Genomic DNA, 25,447 nt, shown 5'->3' on the forward strand with positions numbered 1-25,447 from the left:
TTAGATAAGATTGATTCTGCCGGTGCAATCATTGTCCAGGTGGTGAGACAGGTTCTTTGCCCTTCCCACTTCTTCCCAGAATCCTCCTCCAAGTTCTCCATTTTTAAACTCTGTTCCCCTTTCTCTCCCATTTTGGAAGATATATATTCCATGTCTACCATCTTGGTCGTTATCTTAGACATTCTGAAAAGAATTTTGTAACTTAAGATACAAAAGTATTCAACGGCATCTCAAAACAAAATGCAGACACTTTAGAGCTTATCTTTTTAACTTTAGAGATTTTTTTTTATAGAATCATTTTTTATGTTTGAGAGAAATACAGAGAAAAGGAGAGCAAGAGAGCACGTGCACATGCGCTCATGTGAGCAGTGCAGGCACACAGAGAGAGGGAGAGAGGGAATCCCAAGCAGTCTCAACACTGTCAGCGCAGAGCCTGATGTGGGGCTCAGACTCACAAACCATGCAATCATGACCTGAGTCGAAATCAAAAGTCAGATGTTCAACCAGCCGAGCCACCCTGGTGCCCTAGAGCTCTTTTTAGCTAAAGTTCTATTTTGTTTCTTTAACACCATAAAGATGTGATTGGATTTTTGTTTCCATTTACTCACATGTTCACTATTTTCTGTGCTCACCATTCTTTTCTGTATTTAAAATGCTCCTAGTAGATAAACTCCATTTTTCCTAAAGATCATTCTTTAAAATTTCTGTGAGTAAGGTTCTGCTGGTAGAGGTCAATCTCTAAATTGTTGATCTGAAAATGTTTATTTTAGCCACCATCTTCAATGATCATTTTGTAGAGTGTTTTTTCCAGTTACAAAGTGCTTTTATTTTAGCCTTTTGAAGATGTTAAAGGGGGCAGATGATGTTAGCTGTCCATCAATCACACGTCCTCTGCTTCCTAGACTCATACACAGGCTACACTTCCCAGCTTACCTTGCAGTTGGTGTAGTCATGTGTCTAAGTTTTCGTCAATGGAATTGCCACAAATATCATGTGCACCTCCTCTGGCGTTAGACCGTGGAAACGTCCCACACAATTCTCCATGTTTTGCCCTCTCCCACCAGCTGGACCTGGAAACATTGGACAGTACACGTTGAATTTACTGCTAGCAGGAGAGCTACTTGCCTTCTAGGAATTCTCATTTTACACTTTATGGAAGAAATGTTTCTTCTGTGTTGGATCCATACTCTGCATTTGGTATTTTGTCACAGCGGTAAACATGAAGTAACACAATGGTCTAGTATCATCTGGCTTGTATTGTTCACAACGAAAGGTAGCCCGGGAGTTGCACTAACATCCCTAACTGTGATCCTTATTTAATCTCTGGACGCTTTTAAGATCAACTCTTGGTCTTCTGTGTTCTTTGGCTTTGGCTTTACTATATGAAGGGTATGTAGAAGTCCCTTTTTAATTTTCCTGCTGGAAGTTAGGTCTCTCCTCTTCACTCCCTTTTCTCCCATACCTCTCTTCTTCCCTTCTTCTCTGGCCACATATATTTATGTCTCATACTGATTCTGTTTCTCTCCTGAACCAAGTCCAAGAGACCCAGCAGAAGCAAATCCAGAGAGACTGAGTGCAGATCAGTGGTTGCAAAGACCTACAGATGAATGAGGACAAACCACTTACCTGATGCAGGTTTCCTTTTGGGGGGAGGGGGAAATATTCTGGAATTAAATAGTGGTGATAGCTGCACAAGATTGTGAATATAGTAAAAAAAAAAAAAACAACACTGAATTATACCTTTGAAATGATGCATTTTATGTTACATGAATTTCATCTAATTTAAACTCAGGTTTGATTTAAAAAAGGAGGAGAGGATGAGGGCTAAGAAGATCTTCCTTTTCTGTTCCCCTCACACCTCTTTTCTGAAACCACCACACGTGCAAGGAGAATGACAACCTCAGCACAGAAGTCTCCATGCCATTTCAAGGTGGTCACCGGCAGACTCCCAGCCTCTCCCCCTGCTCAAATGTCAGCACCTGGGAGACCTTCTAGCCCTGGTGGGAGGATAGGCCCAACTTTGAGGGAGGACTGCGGCTCATGCACAACTTGTCTGATTAGCCCACACCAGGCACCGGGCACAGTCTCTAACGTCAGGCCATGATATCCACGTGCCACCTCTTGCCCAACTCCCTCTCGGCTTCCGTCGTCCCTGCCTTAGAACTAAAGCACAGAGTCTCAGGTGGCCTCGGGTGCCTGTGGTCCAAGCATAGCTGGGACCTCTCTGAGTGAACTCGTACACTCTCCCCCATGACTGTTTGCCTTTAATTAAAATACTTAGTCTCTTGGGGTACCTGAGTGGCTCAGTTGGTTGAGCGGTTGCGCGTCTGACTTAGGCTCAGGTCGTGATCTCATGGTTCCTGAGTTTGAGCCCAGCATGGGGCTCTGTCTCCCTCTCTCTGCCCCTCCCTGCTCACATTCCCATGCATGTTCTCTCTCTCTCTCTCTCTCTCTCTCTCTGAAAAATAAACTTAAAAACATACTCCATCTCTGCATGCTAAAGCAACAAGATGTTTTGGTCTATTTGCAAGATGATGTCTAAAGAGGAAGAAACACATCAAATGCTAAAACCACAAACAAATCTCTAGGTAAGCAGTACCCAAGCAATAATGTTCTTTATTTCTCTCTTGAAATAAGCCGGGAAAGGGTAACTGGTCCACCTGGGGCCCTGTGGGTCAGTATCCCTGGCTCACAAGGGAGGAAAGGAGAGTGAACTTGCTCTGAGGAATGAGGGAAGAGATCAGACCCTCCCAGAGGGCTTCTCATGTCAGTGTATGGCTGACCAGGATGGAGGCAATGCTCAGGGAAAGTGTTGACTCCCCCATGTGTGCCATTGCTACTACACGCTCCTCAATTATATCCTCATGTACAATATCCTTTTCAAGAGAAATAGGACCTCCTTCATTGCAATTAATACTACCACAACAACGAACAAAATAGAAACTATTAGTTTTAAAAAACTGTGATCTTGGGGCTTCAGCAGGCACTTCGCTTGGATACACAAACGTGCAGTTGCTCGTACAGTTCTTGTAAACAAGTAGCTCCCGACTGTTCAAACCTTAAAAAGTAGAGATGAAAGTCAGTGATTTCAGGTTTTCTGCTCGCAAACAACAAAGCACAGTTCACCCAGTAACTAGTGTTATACATCCCCAGATGTGACTATGTTGCCTAGAATTTTCACAGATAAAGAACGCCCAAGAAAGGCCACCAGACGGTCTGTTTCCTCCATGGACAACTTCTCCTGGAGATGGTTTTCTGTCTACACGGCCATCTCATCTTTGCCTCTGGCTGTCTTTAAGTAGTATCAAGGTGCCTTGGCACATGGCTGCACAGATGAAATGTCCTGTTCATTATTTGTCCTAAGAATCTCAGGGCTCTAGAAAGAGAACGGAGGCCAAAGAAATGTTTCGCTCATGTCTCACAGGATCACACAGACCCTGAAGTGGAGTCCATGTGGCCCTCACCTGATTTTCTGAGACTCAGTGTGGCCCCTCTAGGACGAGCTCCCGCCTGGGACCCTCGGCCAGGTGTTCCCAGCACCTGGCCCAACATATAACCCTCGATGCACCCTTAATGCCAACCTGCGCCCCAGCACGGACAGGGTGCTCCACCGCAAGCAGGGTCCCACAACTACTGTGATTACCTTCACTGGTAGGCTCACCCAACAGCCTTGGCCAACCACCAAGGCTGAGTCCTTAAGATGCACAAGCATGTGTATCTTGGCCATGTGAGCAAGGCGCCATCTGAGGCCTCCTTCGAGAGTCCCTGAGTTAAATTCTTCAGCGCTCACTCACCACTTCTGCTCCCTTGTGACCCCAGTGTTTACCCGATACTTTCTCCCTGGAACTTGCCACCGTTGACGTTTCCACTCATGGCTCTGAGGTCAAAGGAAGGAACTCCCAGCTAAGCTCCCGTCACTTGCTTGTCTCTATTTGCCACATGAAGGGTTTCTGGAAGTCCAACGTTCTACGCAAGAGTGCACACTCATAAGCCAGCCGACAGCTGACTGGATTTCAGGAAGTGCTCATAACCATGGAACCGGCACGAGCTCCAGAAACAGAACTGGATAAAAACTACTGAATTCCCGCCTCTGTTCCTCCATCAGGCACTAAAAGCAGCCAAGGCTAAAGGTAAGAAATGTCTGGATTTCCAAGCCTATGTGTTAGTTTTGTCTGTGTTTGCACTTTGTGAATATGAACTCCTGTACTGTGTTTTGGGGTCTGGCTTCTTTTCTCTGCTTTGTGTTTGGAAAGCTATCCCTGATGTGGTCCAGCGCTGTATATGGTTTACTCTCCCCATTGTACACTTTTCCACTGATGAACATTCCATGGTTGACTGCTGATGGGCGTTAGCATTGTTTCTGCCTGTCACCTCCCCCAAAGAGCGCTGCAGCGAATATTCTCATCCTCGTCTTGAGGTGAGCGTGTGTGAGTTCTTGACATGGTGGTAAATGCTGAGTCCTTAAGATGCATGCATATGGCTTTAGCAGACGCTGCTGAAGAGGTTTCCAGAGCGGGTGAACCTATTTATACTCCAAAGGATCGTGTCCACCTCAACATCTTGCCACCACACGGGTAGCCATTTGTGAATGTTTAGTCATTCCTTTTGGTGTTACCATACCATAGTTCTGAGTTTCATTTCCACCAGAAACATTCACGTTGGATGACTTTTCTTATATTTAGTACCCACTTGGATATCATTTTTGGTAAACAGCCTCAAGCCTTTGGCTCCAATTTCTACTGGATGGTCTGCTTGTTCAAGTAGTGATTCGTAGAAGTTCATTCCATATACGGAATATAAGCCCTTGAGCAGACAGTGTCTTAAAGGGCCTTCTCTTCATCTGGGGCATTCTTTACACTTACCAGTATCCTCTCGGGGGCAGAAGTTGTGAATTTTTATGTAATCCCACTACCGCTTTTCCTCATCTGTGATCAGCACTATATTGTTCAGGTGTCTCAAATTCTTAATTATCCCAGGGAGACATTCTTCTACATTTCCCTTCCAAAAAAATAAAGCCCACATTTTGTTCTTTTACTATTTACATGGAGATCTAGAAAGCACCTGAAACTGCTTCTGTTGTGTAAATCACGTGTATAAGATCTCCTCCACCCACCACTGGTTAGTGCCAGTGAGTGTCTTATCCCACAACCTTCTGGGTCAACGTTGTCAGAAAGCACGTGGCTTTTTCTGAGACCTCTTTTCTCCACTGTCGGTCTATTTTTCAATCCCAACACCAACACTAGACCATGTGCATTGACGAGACGAAAGAATATTGTGTAAGAGTTCAGGTTCTCTGTTCCTCTCTTCTTCCACGAGATTGCTTTGGACATTCCTAGCCCCCAAAGTTCCATAAACATTTGAATATTTTGAATCAACTTGCCCCCACCCCCACCCCAACACACACACACACTAACCTCTGACTGGGATTTCATGGAATCTGAGGATGAACTTGAGGAGAACAGCTGTCCTACCTCTACTGGGTTGCTCCATCCAGAAGCCTGGCTCACCCGTTGGTTTAGGTCCTTCCATTTCACCTGTTCACAGCTTCGATATGGAAGTCTTGCAGAAATCTGCTTGCGTTTGTTTCCAGGTATGTGGTGGTTTTCAAATGCTATGTGTGTTTTTGCACATTTCATTTTCCACGTGTTCACTGTTGTTGTATAAATACACCATGGGTTTTTTAATTTGATTTTTGAGTACTGACCTTGTATTTCGGGCCATTGCCCAAGGTACTGCCTATGTCCAAAGTTCATCATCTTTGGTGAATAGTAGCTGCTTGCTTCCTATTTCCCAGCCACTGTGTGTATCATTTCTTCCCATGACCTATTAATTCCTGTGCCACCCATAATTCTGCTTCATGGAAGTGGAGGTCGTGACAAGAGGCCTCTGACCCCACTTTCACCTCAAGGGAAAAGTGTTCCAGTATTTTCCTTGGGACAGAAAATGTCCTCTCGTCTTCCATTTCCTCAGTTTTTTTGTTTAATTTGGAAAGGATACTGGATTTCATCAGTTTTCAGCATCTGTGGCTGTGATGTTTCCCATTTTCTTTGCTAAGATGGTGAAATGAACTAGTGGGTTTCAATTGTAAGCCACACTGCAGTGTGTGTGTGTGTGTCTGTGTGTTCTAAACACCTACACCCAGGCCCCTCTTGTCTCTCATCATTTGCCATCCTATCGCACATTTTCCCACACTTCATTCAGATTTCATTCTTTTCCCCTTAATGTTCTTTTCCTGTTCCAGGATGCCATGCAGGATACAACATTCCTTTGGGTGTGGTATAGCTTCTCCACAGTAGGATTCTATTGGTTCGGATCTGGCTAGTACCGCTGCAGCTCTAGTCACAGGAGAGGTTCGTCTGTGGTTTCCATCCTTCCAACGTCCTTCCTAGGCTTTGTGTTGGAGTCAGACTGTCATCATGAATGTGTTGGGGAGCAATCCTCCTCATTTATTATCTGGAAGAGTTTGTGTAAGGTAGGGTGATTTCTCCTACGAAGCTAGTGGACTTTGCCAGAGACGCTATCTCTAGTTGGTTTTCCAGAAAGGATTTCCAGGTTCTCCAGGTTTTCCATTTCTAGGTTTTCCAGAAAGGATTCAGGGCACTTCAGCTTTACGATCTCATTGTGGGTCAGAGCCAATTCAACTGTGTTTCTCAAGGTGTGATTCATTTCATCACAACTCTCCAATGTGTCACAGGAAGGCTACCATAGTGGCCTCTTGTTTTCTTTACAAGGGAAAGAAAAAAGTGGCCTCTGATGGATGCCCCCCCTTTGCATTTCTGATAACAAAAGTGTGAATTTTACATTTCTGCCTTTGAGCTCCCCTACCCCATTTTACCCATACTATGAATCCCTCCAAAAACCAACTGTTGGCTTTCTGGGGATTCTTTCTGGGTTTTTGTCTTCCCATTACAAGGATTTCTGCTGTCTTCCTGACATTCCCTACCTCATTTCTTTGGGTGGATTTCCTATTCTTCTGTCTTCCTGAGTGGAAGCTTGGGGCCTTTGCACGCGTTCTCTCTTCTACGAGAGGCCGAGAGTGTCTATTTGCGCTCTCAACTCTGCTTTCGCTGCACTCCACTCATTTTCTCCATGTCCTAGCTTTAGAATCATGGAGTCCTTCTTCTTTCCTAACTTCCATGTGGCTTCTCTTTCGGTCTTTGCTTATTCAGAACTGCTCTGTGTGATTATAAGGAGTGGAGGTTTTCCCAGTTCTCTTTGGCGTCACGATTTCTAGCTTAAGTCCACCGTAACAGAGAAGGAACTCTGCAGCAATGCCTTCCTTTGACACGTGTAGATGCTTGCATTAGGTCCTGGCATGAACTCAGTATTGCAAACATCATTAGCGACCTTGTAAAAAAATGTGTATTGGGTCATGGGTAGCTCTGCTGTCACACATCATGAATATTCCTCCTTCGTAACCAGTGTCCTTCAGACCTTCTGTAGCAGAGGGTGGCAATCAAGAGCCCACGTGGCAGTCCCAGGCCACCAGCTGTGTCTATGGGTAAAGATCTGTTGGGACATAGGAACGATCACTCTGTTTACCCACGCTCCATGGCTTCTCCTACCCCCACACAGGCAGTGCGGGGCACTTGCTATGAGTCTAGGTGGCCTACTACTAGGCAGGGTTGCTTCTGATCCTTTATAGAAAGAGTTGGTCCACCCCGGCTGAATGGCTCTGGTAAGTTTGGGGTCCTTGCTCTAGCACCTGGAAGCCATGGGCAGAGGTATGTTAACGACAACGCTGTGACCATGCCCCTACCTACAGTTCCTAAGCTCTGGGGAGCATTTTTCGGTGTGGCTCTTCCTCCTGCATCATCGGGCGTGTGTGCACTTTGATGCTGATGTCTTCCCGGTTGTCTCACCCTTTCATCTCCATCCAGTGCTGTTCTGCTCTTCACACAAGCAACGCCCTTGAGTTCACGTTAGCTTTGCTTCACTGCGTGCTTAAGAGCTTGGGAGTCGGTATTTACGTTGTATACCATGTTCTGTATTTTATTCTCAGAGTTTTTATGTTCTCATTTCAAAGCGTGCCTCTATGAAGCAAAACATATGAATTTTGTTTGAAAGTCATGGGTTCCTACTTGTATCCATTTTAATATTAGTGTCATTAACGATCTGTTAGATCTTAAATTACTTTTCTGATGTTCAGTGTCTTACTTCCGATAATTGTACCTTCAAAACGTTTTCAGGAAATACGAAAGCTCCCGTGCACCTGGACTCAGTCACTTCCAACGGTACCTCGTGGCCAGACAGCAGTGAAGCAGCGCGACTAGGGCACCGGCTCTCAAAGCGGTGACGGGGAACACCAGGCTTACACCACAGTCATCCCTCATATGGACACACCCACCCCTTTCTCACACAAATGCCTGGCCATTGACTCCCACAAAATGATTCTGGGGTCTGCATCTAGAAGTTGGTCATTTCTAGGATGTCTATAAGAGGAAACATGAACAGTTACCTCTGGAGCTGGCCCTTTCTCGTTCCCCGTGTTTCCCAGGACACTCACTCAGGATAACGGAGCAGTAGCTGCCCTGCTTACTGCCGAGTAACGCCCACGGCGGACTCACCACGGTGTCTTTACCGTTCAGGTGCTCCAGGATGTCTGGGTGGCTTCAGGGATCGAGGTGCTACAAATGACTCCACGACAAACACCCATGCATGGTTTCCCACAGGCAAAGTTTCAACTCCTCCGGGAAAACCCCCAGAAGTGCAATTTGGGGATCGACGGTAGCTGCATGTTGTGTTTTTAAGAAACCGGACCGCGTTTGCCATAATTTGTGGTCCCATTTTTAACTGTCACTGGCCGCATACGAAAATCTGGTTTCTTTACCGTCCTAGCCAGCCTTTGGCGTGGCCACTGTTTTTGACTTCGGTCACTCTGATTAGACATACCTAATCGTGTTTTCAATTTTAATTTCCCTAATGACCAAAGATGTCGACCATCTCTTAGAGACTTATCTGCTTATCGGTGCTGGCTGGCGATCAGAGGGACAGTCCAAAACCAGGTCCATTTGACGCTGAGGCGGGGCGGGGCCAGGGGGACGAGCCCAGTTGGCAGGAAAATGTGGACGCCATGCTTCTCTGCCCCCGACCCCCGTCTCGGCCCACGCACAGGAGACTCTCGTGAAGATGTCTGAGGTGTTCACCCACACACCTGTCGCCTGTGCAGGCCAGCGGCCACGCAACTGCTACCTTCTTAGGAACTGCTCGTGGGCAACGGGGCTGATGGGATGGCGTGAAACAGGATGAAGTGTGGAGACGCTGGATGGGGTCCCCTGGCGTCCATCACCGCAGAACCATCACGACCTTCGAGACCAACCGTCTGCTTCACCTCAGCCCTGCAGACCTCACGTGGGCTCTCCCAGGGCCAAGTATAGCCCAGAGCCACACAGGGAGAGAGGCTGGGAAACAGAGCCCAACGCCCCCTTCAGAAGCAGCCATCCCAGCGCGGCAACCCGCCACCCACCGGGGTCTCCCAGAGGGGCAGCAGCGGAGCTCTGATGGCGGCTTCTGTCCTCCTGTGGTGCAAGTGCCTGAGGAGCTTTGACTGCCAAGGCACCTACCTCAAGGACGGCTCTCTGGGGGAAACACCACCAGCCGCTGGACTAGATACAGAGCCCGCACCCCCGCACCGCTACCGCCCGAGGCTCCTTCGTCCCAGGGCTCTTGGTGGGGCTCCAGAGCTGACCACGGGTCGCTGGTTTCTCTTCTTCTCGCGTTTTAGAGTCCTGCCCTCCTGTTGTAAACTCACCAATGAAGACGGGCCCGGGAAACCCCAGATGCCCCCCTTGAGCCCAGAAAAGGCACACTCCCAGCCCGTGCATCTCTCGTCCCACCACGACTTGGCCGTGTGCCTTGGAAGCTCCAGGACTCGTGAGCCACAGCCCTGTGGGTTCCCAGTTCCTGACGGCCGCGCCGAGGGCGTCCTCAGTCATCACAAGAACCACGAGGGCCAGTCCCGCCATATCGTTGCACGTCGATAGGCCGAGACCTGCACACAACAGGTGCCCGCTGCAGGAACCCGGGACAGATTCCAGCTCCTTCCTGAGTTCCAAAGCCCAGATGCCCACAGGGTAGGCCAGCTGGTACCACCGAGAGGAGGCCGAAAGAAGACCGTGTTGCGGGGAGCTTGGAACACAGAATGGCACGTTAAGGTGCAAAGAGACACTGGGGAAGGCCAGGGGCCAGAGGACAGGCCCCCGGCAGGGCCCCACACGGGGCCACTGCCTCCCTGCCAGGCCCTGCACTGGCTGCAGCCTCCCAGGCTCATCGAATGGTCACTGGCCTCTGGCCGACCCTGTGCTTCAGCTTAGGGCCCTGGCGAGCGGGACGCCTTTCATCCCTCTGAGCCTCTGAGTAAGAGCCAAGAGCACCCTGAAAAGTCACGCTAGCCCTGAGCCCACACTTGGCCTTGCCCTCCGTGTGCAGTAGTCCTTGTCCTGAGAAGTCCGCAGGATGCCCGCTTTTTGGGCCTGCTTAGCTGGAAGCCCTCCCCCCACCAGCCTGAATCAAATGGGCAACGAGGGACCGCCCGGGCGACTCGGGGGCGCCAGCACCGCCACCAAGGACTGACACGGAGCGGAGGCCTAGGGTCTGGCAACCCCCCACGGTGCACGTGGACCCTGACAGCCCCACCTTGCGGGGTGCCTGGCTCTCCAGGATGGTGCACGCCGGCCTCTCCTGGGGCTGAGCCTAGAGGCTGGGGTGGGCTCTCAGGATGGGGACAGAGCAGGCCAAGGGCCACGGGGCTGGGTCCAAGACAGAGCAGATCAGACAGCTCCCTGAAAGTGCTCAGGTGGGGTGCCTAATTCACAACGTGCAAGGAAGACAAACAGGTACTTACGAACAGAGATGGTCATACAGCGTCTGAGGTCTGTTGGACACAATGTAATTTGTGGACACTTAAAATTGTTGATGGTCCAACATTCGTAGCATTTCAGATTATAGGTCCCTGAGGAAACAGTAAGCAGCATCTGGCTCCAGTGCGACGAGCACCGTCCACCGTTACCCTTGGCTGTGCCCTCCCCCTGCCTTGAAGGACTTCTGGAGGCCTCCACCGCCCCGCCCTCGACGGGCTCCGCTCTGGCCAGGGTAGCTTCCGGGCAGAGACCGGGTCCACGCGGGAGTTGTTCCTGTTCCCAGAGACAGACGCCGGCGAGCACCGCCAGGGAGCCGGCTGAGGGGACCCTCTGCCCCGCAGATGACGGCCCCTGTGCCCAAGAGAGCCTGGCAGTCAGAAAAGGCCAGCGCCCTCCCAGACTTCCCTGGAGTCTCCAACGCTGCCCTTCCCAGGTGAGAGAGGGCCGAGCTAGAAACGCCCTCCCGACCCTCACCTAGCTCGGGGATCCTTCCAAACCCACCCTGTGCCCACCAACTGCACTGACATCGGGGGTCCTGGCTGCCTAAGGTGACAGAATCCCACCCAGACCCTTTCTCTGACCCTGGATAATAGTAAAGTCTTATCGCTGGGAAGACAGGGAGAGGAATGGATACTTACAATATCCTTCCAGCATGACCTGAGGCAACCAGATGACAAGGAGAAAGGCCCAGAGGAGCATCATCTCCTGCAGGAACTTGAACCTATAGGTGAAGAGACCGGGACACACGTCAGCAGCCTGCATGTCACAGAGGCCACCTCACAGGATGCATGTCTGCAGGACCCACGTGAGCAGGGTGAGGGGATCCCGGAGAGAGGCTTTGGGGTCCCCCAGCGTCCACCAGCCCCTCCCAGCTCCTCTCCCCACCCGCTCCTCCCCTGCACCTCCCCTCCTGGCTCCTCCCCCCACCCACACCTCCCCTGCACCTCCCCTCCTGGCTCCTCCCCCCACCCACACCTCCCCTCTTGGCTCCTCCCCCCACCCACGCCTCCCCTGCACCTCCCCTCTTGGCTCCTCCCCCCACCCACGCCTCCCCTGCACCTCCCCTCTTGGCTCCTCCCCCCACCCACACCTCCCCTGCACCTCCCCTCTTGGCTCCTCCCCCCACCCACACCTCCCCTGCACCTCACCTAAACCTCCCCTGCACCTCCCCTCTTGGCTCCTCCCCCCACCCACACCTCCCCTACCTCCCCTCTTGGCTCCTCCCCCCACCCACACCTCCCCTGCACCTCCCCTCTTGGCTCCTCTCCCCACCCGCACCTCCCCTGCACCTCCCCTCTTGGCTCCTCTCCCCACCCGCACCTCCCCTGCACCTCCCCTCTTGGCTCCTCTCCCCACCTGCACCTCCCCTGCACCTCCCTTCCTGGCTCCTCTCCCCACCCGCACCTCCCCTCTTGGCTCCTCCCCCCACCCGCACCTCCCCTGCACCTCCCCTGTTGTCTCCTCTCCCCACCTGCACCTCGCTGCTCAGCAGGCAGGGCTCTGCCCGCTCCACCGGGCTCTACAGGCAGCAGGCAGGCCTTTCCACACACCCCTCAGGCCTCCTCTTGCAGGAAGTCACCTGGGGCTGCCTCCACTGGGAGCTCAGCCGAGGTCCCCATGCCCCCCCCCAACAATGCTTGTCCGGATGTACTCGCTGACCCCGACCTCAGGAGCAGCTAGGGAAAAGTGCTGGGACACTGTCCACGCAGGCGTTTCCAGCTCCTACAGGCGATGGACAAATGCGGGGCAGCACGCGGTGACCACCCGGCTCCCTTGGAGGCCGGCAGCCTGACTTGCGCAGTGGCCACAGTGTGCGCCAGAACGTTCCACTGCCCCCCACCCCTCCCGCGGAATCGGGTGGCCCTGAAGCGCGGGCGGGGGAGGGCCCGGGGGGGGGGGGGCCCACACCTGGGCCCTGACCCTGGCCCATGCTCCAGGATCCCCCCAGGCAGTGCCCGCTTCCGCACAGTGTTCCCGTGGGGGCCCATCTGCACCCCCAAGTCTGCGAGCCCGGGATCCTGAGGGAAAACTGCTTCCCGCCCCCCCACACCCGGGCGGGAGCACCTGCCCGAAGGGGACACCTTCTGTGGGAGCACCTACCGGAGGGGAGGGTGTTTCCTGTCTGAGGGGGTTGGCCGCTTGTAAGGGGAGAGTGGCCGCCCGAGGGGGGAGGAGCCAACGGTCTGAGTGGGGATGCCTGTCTGGGGAGCACCTGCCTGGGGGGGGACACCTCTCTGGGGGAGCACCTGCCTGAGGGGGGACGCCGGTCTGGGGAGCACCCACCTGGGGGGGGGGGACACCTCTCTGGGGGAGCACCTGCCTGAGGTAGCACCTCTCTGGGGGAGCACCTGCCCGAGGGGGGACGCCGGTCTGGGGGAGCGCCGGACTGGGGCTTGGGGTGGCGCCCGTGTGGGCGGTGCCGCCTCACCCGCCGTGTCCCCACCTCGCGAGGACCCGGGCAGCCCAGCAGCCCCCCGCTGAGGGCCCGGGACAGGCGCCCACTGTGCCCCCCGCCCCCCACCGCCCTTTCGAACGCCGCCCCGCAGGCTCCCTGCGCTCTCCGTCCCCACGCGTCCCCACGGTGACCGCAGAGAACCTTCTGGAACCCTGGGCGGGCAAGGCCTCCAACCGGCGGGCTCAGCAGGGTGAGCGCGAAGACTCTCCGGGCCGCAGCCGCGCTTCCCACAGCCAGGGCGCGTCCGCAAGGGAGGGGTCTCCGTCGCTGCGCGCGGGACTCCCGGCAGGCCCCGCGCCCACGCATGCGCACGCGCACACTCGGGTTCCACAAGGTTCCACGAGCCCTGAAGGCCCCACTCTGAGAGAGTCCGGCGGCGCCAGAGGTTCCAGAAGGTTCGGGGCTCACCTCACAGGCGGGCAGCGTGGAAGTTAATTGGCAGAAGGTTGGACGCGTGGGGGGGGGGGGGGGAGGGGCTGGAAGGTTCCAGAAGGCCTGGCTAGTCTCAGCAGGGTGAAGGGTGAGGGGAGGGGCGTCGATATAGGGTCCAGGAGGTGCGGGGCGTGGCCCAGGGCTGGCGTGGGGGGTGCTTGCAACGGCGGGGGGCGCGGGGGGCGGGGTCCTGCCGGCGCCCCTCAGTCCCACGGGCACAACCGGCGCTGCCACTGCCACTGCCACTGCCGCTGCCCGGGGGTCCCTGGGCCCCTGGAGTCCCCGCCCCGCCCGGCCCGCACCGCCTGGACCTCTTCTCCCCGCAGTTTCTGCGCTTTCTTCTTCCAGGCCCTTTGTGCGGGGCCCAGTTTGATGTCGTGTGTTTAGTTTCGAGAAGGAAAAGCGGCTCCTTGACTGCGACCCTCAGCCTCCTGGAACCTTCTCTGACCTCCGCGTGCAGAGCGTGCGCTTCCTTCCCGGCGCTGGGGCCGGTCCCGTCGGGCTTGGTTTTGTCACTCGTCCCTCGCGTGGCTGTCCCTCGCGTGTCTTTTCCGCGGGGACCGACGGGGGCGGGGTCCCGGTTGGAAGAGACTTCTTACTCCGCAAGGCGACCTTTTCCTGCCTGTCCTTCCGGGCCTCCCTGCTGGTGCCGCTGTGCTCTGGAAAGGTCTCTGGCTGGGTCCCGCCAGTTCCAGGGACGGAAATCTCCCCGCCTCCCCGCCAGACCCTCCGGCTGGAGCGGGCCCTGCCAGGTTGCTGGGGGGCCATCCTGGAGGAGAGGGCCAGGGTCTGCGTTCAGGGCCGCCGGGGGTGGGGGGGTGGCGGAGGGGCACGTTTGCCCATCACCTGTAGGAGCAGGAAACGTCTGCGTGGATAATGTCCCAGCACTTTTCCCAAGCTGCTCTTGAGGTCGGGGTCAGCGAGTACATCAGGACAAGCATTGTCCTGCGGGGGTGGGGGGATGGGGGGGTGGAGGGGGTTCGACCAGGGGAACTCCGCTGAGCTCCGGGTGGAGGCAGCCCCAGATGACTTCCTGCAAGAGGAGGCCTGAGTGGTGCGTGGAAAGTCCTGACTGATGCTGGCAGTGCCAGGTGGGGGAGCCTGGGACCTGCTGGGCAGGGAGGTGCCCGTGGGGAGAGGAGCCTGGAGGGGAGAGGCAGGGGAGGTGTGGGTAGGGAGAGGCGCCAGGAGGGGAGGTGCAGAGGAGGCTTAGGTGGGTAGAGGAGTCAGGAGGGGAGGTGCAGGGGAGGAGCGGGTGGGGAGAGGAGCCCGGAGGGGAGGTGCAGGTGGGGGGGGGGGGGGCCTGTGCAGGGGGCTGCTGGATGCTGACCCTCCGGGAGCTGCCTTGCACTCTGCTGATGTGCACCGAGCCTCTGTGCTCAGTGCATGTGGCGGAAAAGGTGTGGACGCACAGAAATCGCAGATAAATGTGTCAAGAGAGCTTCCTCGCAGTTTTTTGGTTTGTTTTTTTTTTTTTAGCATGTGTTTGAGTTTTTATTTACTGCGATGTTTGAAACGTGATGGGATCTCCACTCCAAACGTATTGCTGTATTTTATCGTGGACTCAACGCCGGAAGAGAGATGAAGTCGACAGAGACCACACTGTGTGGCGGGTGTCATGGGCGTTACAAAACTACAGTCTGCTGTGCTTCGAAGGGGAGCTCCTCCAGCCACCGGGTTCGAGGTTGGCAGACGTCGTCTTCCGACACCTGAAATGGTTTTTACGCTCTTTCGCTTGGGTGGTTCGATGTGAAGTGCACGGAAAGCCCTCTTCTTGTTTCTTGGCACATCACGTGCGTTGTTTCTTCCTCCGGGTTCCGGAAAGCTTTCTCTGTGATTTTCCGTGCTTCGAACACGCCTCGGTAGAGGTGGTTTTGTGTGTGTGTATTTGTTTGTTTCGGGGGTCGTGCCCGTCCTGTTCTCTAAGCTGCCCGAGTCTCCACAGCGATGTCTGTCAGGACCGCTGGAAAGCCCTTAGCCAGTATGGTTTCAGGGATGCTTCCGTGCCATCCCTCCTCCTCCTTTTGGTCTTTCGGGGAGCTGGGCGTTACCGAAAAGAAGCTCGTCCCACGGTTCTTGGACATCCTGTTCCGTTTTCTTGTTGTGTTTGTCTTGGCGTTTCAGGCAAGGAGATTTCTACCGACCCGTCTTCAAGTTCGCGGAGTCTCTCTGCGGCTGTGTCGAGAGCAGTGGTGACCCACCCGACACATTCCTCATTTTCATCAAAAAAGACGTGGTTTTTGAGTTCGAGCCCCACGTTGGGCTCTATGTGTGGGGCTGACAGCTCAGAGCCTGGAGCCTGTTTTGGATTCTGTGTCTCCCTCTCTCTGACCCTCCCCCGTTCATGCTCTGTCTCTCTCTGTCTCAAAAATAAATAAACAAAAGAAAATTTTTTTTTAAAAAAAACGTGGTTTTGCTTCGTAGCATTCCCATGTGACTCTCAGAGTTTTCCTTCCTAAGCTCCCGTTGCATATCTGTTCTCACGTGTGGTCTGCCTTCTCCACCGGCGCTCTTAGTGTCCTGGTCCTAGTCATTTCACATCCCCTCTCTGACGATGGTGACGCATCCGTCACCTGTGTCACATCCTCGTGCTGGCTTTTCCTCTGCGGACGGTTTGTCTTGGCTCCGGGCATGCCTTGTGTGTCCGGCTGCCGGTTGGTCGTGTATCGTGGGTTGAGAGGAAGCGTGGGAAGCAGGCCCTGAGAGCGAGCACTCACGTTACGGCCCCGGGGCCTGGACTCTGTGCACAGTTTGCTGTAGCTGTCGTCGCCTTAGGTCGTACACTCTTGAGTGTCCTTGTTTTCGTCTCCCGCTTTAGCCTCGAATCTTCCTCACGCGTTGCTCCTTGGAGGGAGGGCGTGTTGTGAGGCACTGTCGGCTGTCACCCACTCAAAGAAAGAAAGGGCTCGGAGACGAAGTGCTGGGGGCTGGATGGAGACTCTTGTGCGCTCGGGAGACCCCCCCCCCCCGCCCCCAGCCCGGGGACGGCTCTTCCTGCTCCGGCACTCAGCCTCCAGCCCTCTGTCAAAATCACAGTGAAGTGCTCCCACCGGCCCGCGGTTCCCGCAGCTTCTGCTCCGGGTGAGTCTATTTAGGGTTGCCTCACGGGGCATACCCGGCTCGCCAGACTTGGGAGCGCCAGTTCTGTGACCTCAGTTCTCTGACGGGCGCAAGACGTGTTGTTGATTTTCGGTGTGGCCGGTGTTTGCTTCGGGGAATGATGGTTCTTTATCTGTAGGACCGACTACTTCTGCTTTCCTCTGTCTGATCTGATGGGGCAGAAATGATGCAACTGAAACCGGGCCACGAAGGGAAGGACAGGAGCGCGGGCTCACTGCTTCGGAAGCGGTCCGTTGTGACCCAGGGTGATGGTGGGAAGGGTGGGGTGCCGTTGAAAAGTGACACCCCGGGGAGCAAATATTACACGACAAAACTTGGAGAAAGAGAGTTGTTTCAAGAGATGTAAGTATAGGGGCGCCTGGGTGGCTCAGCGGGTTAAGCATCCGACTTCGGCTCGGGTCGTGATCTCAGGTCTGTGAGTTCGGGCCCCACGTCAGACTCTGTGCTGACAGCCCGGAGCCTGGAGCCTGCTTTGGAATCTGCGTCTCCCCCTCTCTCTGCTCTTCCCCGCTCGTGCCCTGTCTCGCTCTCTCTCCATCAAAGATAAATAAACGTTAAAGAAAAGAGAGAGATGTAAGTATTAAGGTAAAACTCAAACAAACATACAACATGGGGCTACCGAGAGAAACCTTAAAAAGAAGCGTGTACGCGTCACTTAAAGACACGACCAGCTGCGTGTATAATGATCGACATACCTAATAATCGTCGTGCAGAGAGCGTCTCGGAGGGCGTTTAAGCCAAACACACCAGTCCCTGAGTGAGCGTCCATGGCTGCACTTACTTTTCGTCTGCTGGGAAGGCCTAGAGGGCCACCCCTGGCATGTTTTGCTGTCAAGGGTGGGGTGGGGCCCGCGCAGGGTGGGTTCAGGAGACCGTCCTGGGGGGCTGGGGTGGGAGCAAAGGGTGACGGTGCCAGAACTGGGATCTGGTGGGCGTGTATGCTTGGGCCTAAACTGGGTCACAGGACTAGGGAATGGCCAGTAGCCGTCCACACTCTTCAAGGGAGCGCCCTGCCTTCCCTGGGCCCACGGGGTGGCCTCCCAGGCGGCCAGGTCTGACCCTGGAGCCACAGAGCTGACCGCGTGGCCTCACTCCCCGTGTCCAGGGCCAGGCACCACGGAAACGATGATTCTCTTTGCTTTGCTCCTGGTCACGGACCTGCCGCGGGTGGAGACAAACGTCACCGTGTCTGGAAAACAAGGTAAGTCTGGGCCCCTCGACCCCCTGGGCTGGGAGAAGGAAGCGGGCCAGAATGCCTCTGCAGACACGGGGTGGCCACCCGTGTCTGGACCCCGCGGGGGCCCCAGGGCGGAGACAGGCACAGGGGTCAGGGAGCGAGAGAGCGTCAGGAGGGCAGCCTGTGGATTTGGACACCCGATGGGGGAGCCTCTTGATTTGGGGCGCCCCTGCCGAGGGCCGGCAGGAGTGGCCGGGATCCTGGCTTATTCCCCAGCACCGCGCTGTCCCCTCAGTGTCCCTGCCTTCCTGGGAGACATCAGGCTGGGCGCCTCGCGTGGCCCGGCCCTCACAGGACCATCCAGGGCTGTGTCAGAGAACTGGAGCAGCCGCAGAAGGGTGACCCGCTTGTCCCCGGAAGCGAGTCCTGCCCTAATTCGGACCAGGCAGCGGGCCACACCCAGGGGAGGGGATGCAGGGCCTGGGGCGGGGGAGGGAGGAGTGGGGAAGGTGAGTGGGAAGGGCCTTGGAAGGCGGATTGCAAATCTCTTGAGCCATTGAACTTGAGGGGCCGTGTGTGCGTGTGTGTATGTGTGTGTGGGTGCGTGTGTTGAGAGGTAGGGTGAGGGTAGCCCAGGGGAGAATACAAGGACTGGGACCGGTGGTTTTGTGCTCCCTGGAGGAGGGAGAGATGGGGGAAGGGGCGGTGCTCACCTGATCGGCCTGGAGAGCGGTAGTATTTCACTCTGGTTTTCTTCCCCTTTCAGCTTCAACTCTGAAGTGTCACGTCTGCGAGATAGAGAATAGTTTCGGTTGCACAAATCCATCAAACTGTCCTAGGGATTTTCACTTTTGTACTTCCGTCGCCGTGAGTGAGTATCTCCGTCCATCCCGGGTTCACAGGAAAGTCGGTAAATCCTTTCAGCACTTGGGGTCTGTCTAGGTTTTGTCAACAGAGAGTAACTAATGTAATCACGTTCGTTCAAGAGAAACGGAGGAAAGTCCTGAGACGTCAGAACACAGGCAGGTGACAGGCCAGCTTGCGTGAGAGCAGTGCCGACGGGGGGCGGGGCGCCAGGACTGGACGCGATGGAATATTGGGGTGCGGGAAGAAAAGCGTAGGGGTTGTGTGTATTCATTTTAAATGAACGACGAAAGCCTTCATTTCAACCGCCCACCGGGAAGTGCTGTTACAAGAGGGGTACGTGATGAGGGGCGGGGCTTACGCTATGTTCTGGAAGGAGCGTTGTGTGCTTTAGGACGGGTGGAGACCACCTCTCTGTCTCCCGTATGTCACCCGGGAGCTCCAGGCCGCATGAAGCCCCCGAAGGGGAGTGCGGAGGCCCAGCAGCGCCCAGCGCTCGGAGGCAGAGGGTCAGCCCCTTCCGGCGGGTCCGCGTTCCCGGAAACACGCGGGGTGCCGAGGGGGTGCTTGGGACTCGCGCCAGCCCCGCGTGAACGTCATCACCGCGTAGGGAAAAGCGATTGTCACCGTGAACCACAGATGAGGCGAAGCCAGCAGCGTGGCCCCGCGGCCGGGGGCGGAGCCGGGCCGTGTACAGCAGGCTCGCGGTGACAGCGCCGGCCCAAGGAGAGGCCGGCGCCGAGCCCCGGGCAGTGGCCAGGATGGGCAAGAGCCCCTCGCTCCCCTGCCTGTCGCGTGGTTACAAAGTCCAGAGCGACCTGGTGGTGAGCGGTGAGGCCTGGGAGCCTGTACGTCCCCGGACGGAGAGCCCCAGACCCGGGCTCCCCGTGCACGTGGACAGGCCAGCCGGGGAGGGGCGGGGCGGGGCGCATCTCGTGGTCACACCGCACGCAAGCCACCCCCGCCCCGGAAGCAGCCGTGAACACAGAGGCCGGACCCCGTCCTGGGCGGTGGCTCCCGACCGCCCCGTAGACGAGGGGCCTCTTCAACCGTGGCCTCTGAGCAGGGGCACCGGAAGGTCGGGATGGGACGGGCACAGGCCCCAACCGCTTTGGTGTCGCTGCTCTCAGCTCACGTGGTGCCTTTCTCTTCTTCACTTCCTGTCAGGAATCTATCCGCGTTTCTTCTATGTTTCGAAGCAGTGCTCCAGGTATTGTCCACTAAGTGCTCCGTTTGCTCCGGGACTCAAGTCCTTTGTCCTCGTCGAGCCCATGCCCTTCCTGTACGCGCACTGCTGTTCGGAGTTCTTGTGCAATACGCAGGAGCCGAATATCCGCGAGCCGGAATTCAGAGAAGGCGGACGAGCGAGCCGCTTGAGGAGCAGCGGGGCCTGGCTGGCCGCCTTCCTGACTCTGTCCTCTGTGTGAGGGGCCTCGGGCGGTGCCTTGGGAGCGCGGCACCGATGACCCGGGCTCGCCGCAGGTGCTGGCAACCTCAGCATTAAACCTGATTTCCGCTGGTTAACGCGTGGTCTGCCTCTCGAGGGGCCGGAGAACAGGTGGGGGGCACCAAATCCAGTCGGCCCAGCCCGCAGCTCCCTTTGGAGCAAGTCCGGCCCTGGGGGCGGGTCGGGGGGGGGGGGGTGGGGAATCTCGAGTACTAGTGTTCGTCTCTGAACGCAAGCCTTGTAACTGTTCGTGGCCGACGCTCTCTCCTTCTGTCCGTCTCGGAGGGTTTCAGCACTGCCGGGGGGCCTGAGTGTCACCCGTCAAGGGAAGCGCTCGGAGGCTCCCGGCCTTTGCAGGATCGGGGTCGGTGGGAAGACAGGATGCAGTGGGCGGGAGACGCCAGCAGGGAAGGGCTCCTGGGCAGGGCACGGGGTGCGGGGACGTGGTCCCAGGGACGGCCCTCCTCTGACGGGGGCGGCACCATGGCTGCTCTGGCTCAGCTCCTCCCACATCAGGGATCCTGTGGATGAACTCGGACTTCGCCCAGCGACTGGCACAGGTGCCTGGCCTCACAGGTTCGCCCACTTGCCTTCGACCAACACGTGAGCCTCGGGCCAGGGATTGGGCAGCAGGGTCCGCTTTTCATTTCTCAGCTGAGCTGCAGCCGCCAAAGAGGCGTGAGGGTCACACTCCCCGTCTGCAGAAGACAAGGGCTTTCTTCTCCTGCCCCCGGGTTGACTCCCTGTGGGGGCTGCACTGAGCACCTCCCTCCTTCACCTTCCTCTCCTCGCCCCCTCCCCACCTGCTCTAACAGGGCTGACCCAGGGACACGGCTGGCCCAGGGGCGTGGCACCCTGGGAACCTTCCAGAAAGAGTCTCTGTGGCCCCAGAAGGAGGCAGCATGGGGCAGGGCATGGATGGTTTCTGGGCCATCCCTGAGGCACGGACGAGGCCCGTCTCTGTCACGTCTGAACCCTCCACGGCAGAGGCCTAAATGCATCCTGGAGGCCGGTGCAGAGGGCGGCCCCCCGAGGGTTGACCCGCAACTCCAGGAGTGGAGAGGATTTCAAACAGCGTCTGTCACCTCCCACCGTGTGCAGGTCCCTTTCCCCGGCACAGGCTGTGTGCTCGCGTCCTGCCGCTCACGCTCGTCCCCAGGAACGGCGTCCCCCAGCTGCCCGAACTCACAGCCTGGGACTGGAGCTGGGGGGCCCCTGTTCTGTAAGGCCAGGCAAAAGTGGGCGCCTCCCCACAAAGAGCAAGAGAGGCGGGACGTCACCCCCACGCAGGACTTGGCCCGGCCACCTGATGGTGGAGTGTCTTCAAAGACAGGCCAGGAACACGCTGTGTAAGACAGCAGGGAGCCCAGAAGTGGGTGTCTAGAGAAGCCCTACAGCCCTACAGCCCTACAACTGGCAGGGGTTTGGTGAGCCGATGGGGACAGCTTTCACTGACCTGATGGTGCTGGTGGGCGAAGCATGAAGCTCTTGGAGGAGGGGGAGGAGAGGGAGGAGGGGGGGAGGAGGAGGGGGAGGGGGAGGAGGAAGGGGGAGAGGATGGGGAGGAGGGAGAGGGGGAGGAGTGGAGAGGAAGAGGAGGGGACAGGGGAGGAGGGAGGAGGAGGGGGGACGGTGAGTTGAGGTATATTGTCCCCAGTGTGGTAGATTGTCGTCTGGGAAAGTGCGGAAGGGAGGCGATGCACAGGTTGCTCAGAAAAAGAGATCGAGGGTCAACACAGGTGCCAGGGTCAGAAGGTAAACACGAGGGCGTTGGAGCCCCGGATGGGAGGCCTGAAGAGGCGGCAACAGACGGGGTGGTGGCTGAGACCCGGAAGCGCCTGCTGGTGGGTTTCCCCGGGAGCCCTCCCCCTAGAGGAGGGAGGGCTGCGCGCGGGTGGCCGGGTGACACGTGGGTGGGAGCTAATCCCCCAGGCCTCGGGCCGAGCGAAGTGCGGGTGGTCTCGGGAGAGCGGCTGAGTAATGCCCCGTGGACACCCGCCGGCTAAATGAGGAGGGCGGAGCAAAGTGACCGGCCCAGGGCCAGGCGGTGGCGACCGCGTGCAGGCGCAGAGCCGTGTATTGGCCGTGATCGGAGGCGGAGCACGAGGGGAAGGGGGCCACGGGCACGGGCAAGAGGTGAGGGCTCACCTCACGGGGAGGGGACGGGTGGTCACCAAATGGCTCTGCTGCGGGGGGCCGCCGGGACCCAGAACGCGTGTGGTGTAGGCGACACGGAGCCCCCAAGCACGGTGGCTGCAACGAGGGGGACGGGTGTCGTTTCTTGTTCACGTGAAGGGCGTGCAGAGGTCCGCGGCCCAGACTGTGTGGTCACAGGGAGGCGCGCTCTGCGGAGAGCCCCTGGGCCCGCAGGTCCCCCCGCTGAGTGCGCCTGCGCCTGGGGGCCGGTGCGTCAATGCCCCCGCTGTCCCGCTGGCAAATGTATACACGCCCAGATGCGCCTGCGTGGAAAATCCAGCGCCTGTGCGTAGGCCCTGCAAACACACACGAAGGCGACGTCGACGGTCCCCGTGGAGTCTAGGCAGTGCTCTTCCGAGGGGAACGAGTCTCTGAAGCGCCACAAGCTGCCAGTCCCCGTCCTCCGGTGGCCGGACGCCACGGGTCACACAGAGGCTCACGGGAGGAGCTGGGGAGTGTGGAGTCCAGATCTTGCGCTGCGGACACGGCCGGGGCCGCCTCCCCTGATGCCCACGGAGCTGCTGGCACATCCCTGAACCCACAGGCCCTCTGAGGCCTCTGCTCTTCGAACAAGCATGTCCGTCTGTCTCAAATGTCATTCTGTCCCAAGCACTTAGATAGCGCCTACCAGCTCATTCCCTTTACGGGATGGATAGGACCACGAGACAAAAATGGTCCAAGAAAGTTGGAGGCCAACAAATGGTGAACCAAAAATACCATTAGCTGCTAAACCCAAGTGAATGAAGTAGCGATAGGTTCCGCGCAAGTACAGTTTTCCCCAGAAATGTAAGAATGGTTCAATCTTACGCAAAGATGTCTATCGCTATATTTCGAGAATGAACGGTAATAGCCATAGATCATCACCATTCACTTATTATGATGTTTTTAAAATTCTGAAATAGAAGGAAATTTGAATATTTAGTAAAAGTTTTTCAATAATTTAATTTACCTAAAATAAACACTTAAAACTCAGAATTCATAGAACCTTTCCAGTTATTACCTCATAAATTCCTGCTAAAATATTAAAATTTACAATACACAAAAGGGACACCTGGGTGGCTTGGTTGCTTAAGCGTCTGACTCTTGGTTTCAGCTCAGGTCATGATCTCACGCTCCCTGAGTTCAAGCCCCACATCCGGCTCTGCACTGATGGCGTGGAGCCTGCTTGGGATTCTGTCTCTCCCTCTATCTTCCCCTACCCCCTTGTACGTGCGCGCTCTCTCTCTCTCTCTCTCTCAAAATAAACTTTAATATTTTTTAGAAATATTAGGGGGATTTCACGGAAAGAAAAAAAAAATCCGAAGAGAACTCCTAGGAGTGAGAAATCTGACAGTTGAGTGTAGAAACGTGATGGATAAAGAAACACCATATTACACATAGATGAAGAGTAAGACACCGGAATTTCAGCCATTAACCGCCAAGCAGTTAACTTTACCAGCAAAATGGGTGTATTCAGAGGATGGCCACTCAGGACAGCTAAGCTGCAGCAGAACTGGAGGCGATCCCACAAAGGGGAGGAGCCTTCTTTCATAGCAAACAAGGAGGGATTTGGGGGGGCTGTTCTGAAGGAAAGTCCACTGGAGACCAGCAGGGGTGCAGGGTGATGAGGTCTCTAGCAGCTGAGTTGCAGGGGTAGTGGATTTCTCAGAGACAGTGGCCACCTTTCTCTGCTGGGTGCGGAGGTGATGACTCCCTCCGGAGGCTAGAGGCTGACTTGGAGGGGGCTCCCCATCCGTATCCCCCTCTGGCTTCTGGAGTCCACTTTAGTGAGTTTCCCTTCACTAATGTTCACAAAGCTGAGCAGATTAATGAAACTCACAGATAAAAGGAGATGGGAAATACAGAGACTGGAATATCTGGAAACAGAAAGGAACAGTCCGATACAGAAGGCAGCAAACCGCCGGAAATGGAGGGAATGGGGGCCTGGGCGGAACTGGCAGGCAGAACCACGGGGCTTCCCAAGGCCTCGAGGGGCAGGGGCGGGGAGACCGGGCTATTTCTGCTCACAAAGCTTCCTTTTTCTGGGATGATATGAGACATGGGGAGGGACGACAGGGAAGGAAAGCCCTAGAACACAAACAAGTAGCAACGCACGTCTAGCTGCACATCCCCAGGGAACCCGCCTTCCTGTCCCCCAACACCAGGCCCCATCACTCAGTCCCTGTCTCTCCCAGGCCTTGGGGCCTGGTGGTAAACGGCCGTTATTTGGTGCATTGCATTGTCTGCACTTCAGCCGTGCTGCAAACCAGGCGAAGTGTGTCGTGCTGTTGTGAGCTTCTGAGACGTGTCTCTTGTCCCTCAGTGCCGTCCTGTCACCTGACCCTCCACGGTCGCGCGTCCTTCCCACGTGGGCCCTGGGACAGCGCTCCCCACTCGCGTTGGGAAGCCCGCTGTGTGCCCGGACACGATGGCGCGCTTCTCCTGCGCCACGTCCCGTGGCGGCTCCTGCTCACTACAGCGCGGAAGGACGGGCGCACGCACTCGTTTCCAACCCTGCAAATTCAGCGGTGGGAACGCACCGCCTCAGAGACCGTGCTCCCCGACTGGGCCTTGGCCGGTGGTCCCCACTTCCGCCGGCTTTTCCTATCGCCCACACTCTTGTTGGCAGCGTAGTGCAGTGGAAATACGTGCGTGGAAGCCGCTGGATCCCAGGGCCCCTTAAGCGCGGCGCTTCCAGAAGAGGGGCCGCCTGGACCCGCGGTGGGCAGACGACGGGGGGCGGGGACAGTCCCCGCTGGGGGCGGGGCCCGAGGCGCGGCTGCAGTTGGCCCGCGGGCCTCCAGAGGGCGCCCACGACTTCCGCCGCCTGGGCCGCCGCTGGGGGTGGAGGGTCGGCAGCAGGCGGGGCCGGCTTGGCCTGGGCCCCTGTGGCTTCAGCCTGCGTCTCTGCCTAAGCA

At 56.3% G+C, this 25,447-nt stretch overlaps 1 protein-coding gene and 1 long non-coding RNA gene across 3 annotated transcripts; one reads left to right on the forward strand and one right to left on the reverse strand.

The window, feature by feature from the left end:
* Nucleotides 1-2,589: 2,589 nt before the first annotated feature.
* Nucleotides 2,590-13,560, reverse strand: LOC144615034 (uncharacterized). Its single transcript, XR_013553370.1, has 4 exons — nucleotides 13,456-13,560; nucleotides 11,498-11,580; nucleotides 10,844-10,951; nucleotides 2,590-3,058 (listed from the first exon to the last, which is right to left on the reverse strand). It is a non-coding gene; the product is annotated as an uncharacterized LOC144615034 (long non-coding RNA).
* Nucleotides 13,561-13,632: 72 nt separating this feature from the next.
* LOC144615028 (lymphocyte antigen 6K-like) lies at nucleotides 13,633-20,431 on the forward strand. Of its 2 annotated transcripts, none has more exons than XM_078441447.1 (4): nucleotides 13,633-13,759; nucleotides 17,972-18,067; nucleotides 18,810-18,914; nucleotides 20,075-20,431. In XM_078441447.1, exons 2-4 carry the CDS (start codon nucleotides 17,992-17,994, stop codon nucleotides 20,332-20,334), a joined length of 441 nt encoding a protein of 146 aa, XP_078297573.1. In that variant the 5' UTR covers nucleotides 13,633-13,759; nucleotides 17,972-17,991; the 3' UTR covers nucleotides 20,335-20,431. The 2 variants fall into 2 exon arrangements, with proteins under 2 accessions (XP_078297573.1, XP_078297574.1); XM_078441448.1 differs by having other exon boundaries at nucleotides 13,633-13,709.
* Nucleotides 20,432-25,447: the final 5,016 nt, after the last annotated feature.

The sequence above is a fragment of the Panthera onca genome, chromosome F2 (genome assembly GCF_046562875.1).
Source record: "Panthera onca isolate mPanOnc1 chromosome F2, mPanOnc1 haplotype 2, whole genome shotgun sequence".
NCBI lineage: Eukaryota > Metazoa > Chordata > Mammalia > Carnivora > Felidae > Panthera > Panthera onca.